Below are 5,622 nucleotides of genomic sequence, written 5' to 3'. Positions count from 1 at the left end.
TCTGAGCTTTTGCCTTGGGTCTCTTTCTTATAGCAGCTTAACCTGACCCTCAACCCAATGTGGGGCTTGAATCCTGATCTCTCTGGTTTCCAGAGTACTTCCTTTTTTTTTTTTTTTTTTTTGCGGTACACAGGCCTCTCACTGTTGTGGCCTCTCCCGTTGCGGAGCACAGGCTCCGGACGCGCAGGCTCAGCGGCCATGGCTCTCGGGCCCAGCCGCTCCGCGGCATGTGGGATCTTCCCGGACCGGGGCACGAACCCGTGTCCCCTGCATCGGCAGGTGGGCTCTCAACCACTGCGCCACCAGGGAAGCCCCAGAGTACTTCCTTTTAACTATTATGTGTGCTTTAGGCTGCAGTTTAAGTGCCACAAGATCAGGGATTTTGTTTGTTCTCTGCCAGACTCTTGAAAGACTGTAAATACTAAACAGTAAATAGTAAAATGTGACAGATGTTCAATAAATATCTGTTGGGAGGATGAGGTAACAAACAAATGAACCAAGAGTGATATGAAGGAACTATCTAAGACTGGGACTGTGCCCGGAAGTTCAGAACAGATGGGAGCTGTATTTGGACAGGCATTCCAATGCTGTGGTCACCGAATAAAAACTGGCCTCCTGCTGATGAGGGCCCCCAAGGCGCCCTTCATGTCGTTGTTGCGTAGACTGTAGATGAAGGGGTTCAGCGTGGGAGTGACCACGGTGTACATCACTGCAGCGGTTGTGTCCTTCTGGGCCGTACGGGAGGACATGGGGCTGAAATAAACCCTCATGAGTGTGCCGTAGAACAGGGACACCACAGAGAGGTGAGAGCCACAGGTGGAGAAGGCCTTCCGCTTGCCTCTGGTGGACGGGATCCTCAACGCAGCAGCAAAGATGTGCATGTAGGATACCAAGATGCCCATAAAGGGGGTGATGATGGGCAGGGCGCCCACAGTGTACACCATTGCATTGTTGAGAAAGGTGTCAGAGCATGCGAGCTTCAGCAGACGGCTGAGGTCACAGAAGAAATGGGGGACCTGGTTGTGGATGCAGAATGAGAGGCGGGTCAGAGATATCATGTAGGTCAAGGCATTCCCAAAAGCTGCAGTCCAGGATGCTGCCACCAGGAGGCTACAGAGCTGTGGTATCACAGACGTGGCATAGTGCAGAGGGTGACAGATGGCCACATGGCGGTCGTAGGCCATGGCGGTCAGCAGGAAGCTGCCGATGCCGGCGAACCACGTGAAGCAGAACGTCTGGGTCAGGCAGCCAGCATAAGGAATCCCTTTGTGTCCTGACATGTGATTGGCCAGCATCTTGCAGATGGTGGTGGAGGTGTAGCAAATGTCCCCAAAGTCCAGGTTGGCCAGGAAGAAGTACACGGAAGCTGGACGTCGATGGCGATGGCCAGGATAATGAGCAGGTTCCCCAGTTCTGTGACCAGGTACATGCTCGGGAAGAGTAGGAACAGCAGCTGTTGTTGCTTGGGGTCCTCCGAGAAGCCCAGGAGCAGGAACTCAGAGACCGGGGTGAGATTTGCTCCTTCAACGGCCGTCCTGAATCAATCAGAAATGACACGGAGGAGCTGTCCAGGGTCCTGGCCAAGGCTAGCCTCTACTTTGCACCCTGGATCTCATCCCCTCTTGTTAGTTCAGCCATTCATCAGTTCTTCCCACTCCCTCCTGCAACAGGACCCTCCCCCACCATTTGCTGCATCATTTCCATCAGTGAACACACCATTCATTCCCCATAGCCCACCTGCAAAATGTCACCTGGAGCTTGGTGGACAGCTCCCAAGCACACTGACCATTTCTCACTTCCATCACATGTATCTCTATGCCCCAAGGTTTCATCTGGTCACCAGAGCAGGCTCAGCCTGCACACAGGGTAACATGGAAGTGTTGGGGGTTCGCACCCCAAGAGTGACTTTTGGCCAGTGAGGGACAGGCCTTGTTTGGTGAACGCCCCAGCTTCATCACTTCTGAGTGAAGCAGTTCTGGGGTGTGTTCTCTCAAGGATCCCTAGAAAGATGACCCCTCAGTTGCCAAGAGTGGGAACCTACTTATCACACCTCCTTTCTCCAAACACTCATTGGGTCTCCTGGGATTATTTCCCAAATAAACTATTTGCACTCAAGTTCTTGACTCAGAACATGCTTTGGGGCGATTTCAAACTAAAATGCAACGAGTCCAAAAAAATCTTCTATTTTTGAAGGAATCCCTTCTTTGTCCCAAATATCCCTCCTGCTACAACTCCCCCTTCTCTGCTCCATTAGATCTCATACTCCTCAAAAACATTGCCTGTCCTTGCATGTCAAGAGCAACCACGACCTCCTATTGCTAATCCAAGGCTAGTATACAGTCAGTATGCGCCAGCACACTAGTCCCATTGCTAAAATCTAGAAAGATTTGGCAGAGGCTGGAATATACCCTTAAAGAACATCCAAAGAGTAGTAAAATTAATTAACAATACAAATTATAATATAAACACACTTTCAAGTTTAGTGTTGTTGAATGTTGTAATGAGCTTTGAAACATGGGCAACATCTGAGAAACATTTGCAAAACTTTTTGCCAGTTTGGCTACTGTCACTGTGAGCAGTGTGGCTGTGTGCTTATAAAATTATCTGTGCTATAGGAGAAGTACCAGTTTATCATTACCCTCAAATTTTGAGGTTGGTCCTGGTTTTAAATAGTTAAGATTTACTTTGGTTTTTATTGTTTGTGCATTGTAGTTTTTGTCTAAATTGTCAGTGTGCAATGTTCTCATAATTATAAAATCAAAAGTTTACAATAAACATGAAAAGAAAGAATCCAGAATGAAAAGGCAACAAAGGTTGGATAATGTTCCCTTTAAATATTGCTGTATTTGTGGAAGAATAAAAAAGAAATGATATTCACGGTGAATAGCAGTCCTGGAACATCTGATACTTGCAGAAGTTGAGCAACCTGGAACAGTTTTGCTACTGTGTAAGACTCACTGTAAAATGTAACACTTAATTTATAATTTTGGAATGAAAAACAATTTTTTAAAATAAAAATATGGGTAGTTTATGGTAACAGGTGATATAAATATTGGGTCCAAGTGTTATTCAAAACCGTTCATTAAAGTTGGAAGTGCTCACACTTAAATATTTCATCTGAATAGCAATCATGTTTTGTTCATTTTGGGCTCAAATAAAGAAAATTTATAATGGTCAATAAGGAAAAATGAAAAGAACATCATTATTCAGTGAGACACTAAAAAGCATTTGAACAACAGAAAGTTCTGGGAAAAATTTCTGTCAAAGTATTATATGTTGGTAAAGCAGACAGAAAGCATTTAGAAAGTAATGCAGGACTTTTAAAACACTCTAGCGTATGGTTAAAAGTAATTGAGACTTTTCAGTTATGAAATAATTAACAGAATTTCAAAAATATGTAATTTTGATGTAGGCATGACATTGCCATTCTGACACATGCACCTGCTTGTGGTAAAACCCATTTACTGGAAAGAGAAAATACCTTTTTGGAAAACGACATCAGGTCAGTAAAATTTCAGCCATTACCAATGAAGTTTCATCAGTGTCACTAACTTTTTTTCCGCTGCAATTTATTTATAAAGTGAAATTCAAGACTTTGAAGGTAGTTTAAGTTTGTTGATCACATGAGATTGTGATTTATTTCAGAACATTTGAAATAAAATTGGAAAAAAGTAAAAAACAGAATTACATTTACTGACTCTGAAACGTGGTCAAGTGATGTCTGAGATGATCAGATGGTATTTTAGAAACGTCTTCTCAATGAAAAAGAGTCACATGAAGACCTTCTTGGCTTTTATACAGATAGAATATAAATTTGGGGTTTCAGGCAAAAGTTACAAAACTTCCTGGATATTTTAATTTGGTTTCATTGAAGTCTCTTTGTTCAGTTATCTCTGGGTGATTCAAAAAAGATATAATTCAAATGAAACACTTTAAACATTTTCTGTAAAATTTTCTGTATGCCACCATACATCCAATAAACACAGAGAGGATAAACCAACATATCTAAAAAGCTGGGGATTGAAATATTGAAAGCAAGAAGAGTATTTGGATCCAGATGGACAACCTGAGGGGCTGGAGCTGTAAGAGCAGCCTGAAAATCATGTCAAGTCTTGTAAATTCTTCTCAATAAAAATTACGAGAAAGGAGTTAACGTTAGAAAATAATTATATGTGTGCTTTTTTTTTAAGGATTTGGATTTAATAAATGCAGTTCTAACAGGGATATCAACACTTCATTCAGTCTTACAAGAAAGGAACGTTTCAGTTGTTAAAGCTGACAATAATTTGATATATAAAAAATATCGTTACCAAAGGGGAGGGGGAGGGATAAATTAGGAAATTGGGGTTAACATATACATGCTACTGTATATACAATAGATAATCGGGACTTCCCTGGTGGTCCAGTGATTAAGACTCCGAGCTCCCAACGCAGGGGCTCCGGGTTTGATCAGCGAACAAAGATCCCACATACCCAAATAAGTCCACACGATGCTGCTACTGAGCCTGTGCACTCTAGAGTCCACGCACCGCAATGAAGACCCAGCACAGCCAAAATAAATTAATTAAAAAAATAGATAATCAACAAGGACCTACTGTATAGCACAGGGAACTCTACTCAATACTCTGTAATAACGGACATGGGAAAAGAATCTGGAAAAGAATGGAGGTATGTATAACTGAATCACTTTGCTGTACACCTGAAATTAACACAACATTGTAAATCAACTATAATCTAATATAAAATTAAATTAAATAAAGAAAACAAATTTATACTTTCCAAAAAAAATAAATAAAAAGTATTGAACACTTGCAAATAAAGAAAACAACTGAAGAGAAATGTAAGATAATTATAGAAATGATATGCCATTTGAAAACCAACAAAATAAATATCAATCCCAGGTGTGGGATGGAAACTCTTAGGGGGTCCTCTACTAACTCTTATGAAAATGAATTTTTTGTTTGAGGACAACATAAACTTATTGAATCCTAGAAGTTGATCGAAGTATATCCATGCAGCTCTGTGGAACAAATATTAATAAAATTAAGCTGATCAAATAAATAGGACAATTAAACCATTCCTAGGACTTAATCACACAGAGAGGTATTGAATATATAAAAATCTCAGACAGGGTTATGAGAGCTAGGACTTTGCTTTTAATTTTAATTCTGTTAGTTTAGTAGAAACTAAGAGAGGACTCAGCACCTTGTACAATGCTATTGACATTAAAAGAAAAGCGTTATTTTTTTTAAAGCTGCAAGAGACCTAGTGACAATCACCTTCAAATCTGTCCCTCCCTTCTCATTTCTGATCTCATCTCCCGTGCTCATTCTGGTTTCTTTGATGGTCCTTGAATAATCCAGAGATGCTCCTGCCTCAGGGCCTTTGCACTTGGTGTTCCCTTTGCTTAGAATGCTCTTTTCCCCAGACATTCATATAGCTCTGATTTCTACTTCTGGCCCCTATGATAATATTTCCATTAATCAGGTAGGAGGAGGTTTTACAAAAGTAAATTAGATCTTGTCCTTCACATAGTACTTTCCTCCCAGTAATATTTGGAGTAAAATTCCAAATCCCGGTGCAACTGCTATGGAAAACAAATGGAGTTTCCTCAAATATTAA

General features: G+C 41.2%; 1 protein-coding gene across 1 annotated transcript; it reads right to left on the bottom strand.

The window, feature by feature from the left end:
• Positions 1–593: 593 nt before the first annotated feature.
• On the bottom strand, positions 594–1,730 carry LOC111166562 (olfactory receptor 1f45-like). The gene is given in 3 exon segments (XM_089905879.1): positions 594–1,363; positions 1,366–1,535; positions 1,717–1,730. Coding segments are annotated over 3 exon segments (954 nt in total).
• Positions 1,731–5,622: the final 3,892 nt, after the last annotated feature.

Source organism: Delphinapterus leucas, unplaced genomic scaffold (assembly GCF_059928025.1).
Source record: "Delphinapterus leucas isolate spDelLeu-1000000601 "Yukka" unplaced genomic scaffold, BTC_Dleu_Yukka2 spDelLeu_asBTCV2_sq25, whole genome shotgun sequence".
In the NCBI taxonomy this organism is placed as follows: Eukaryota; Metazoa; Chordata; class Mammalia; order Artiodactyla; family Monodontidae; genus Delphinapterus; species Delphinapterus leucas.
This window is presented reverse-complemented; position numbering and strand designations above follow the sequence as displayed.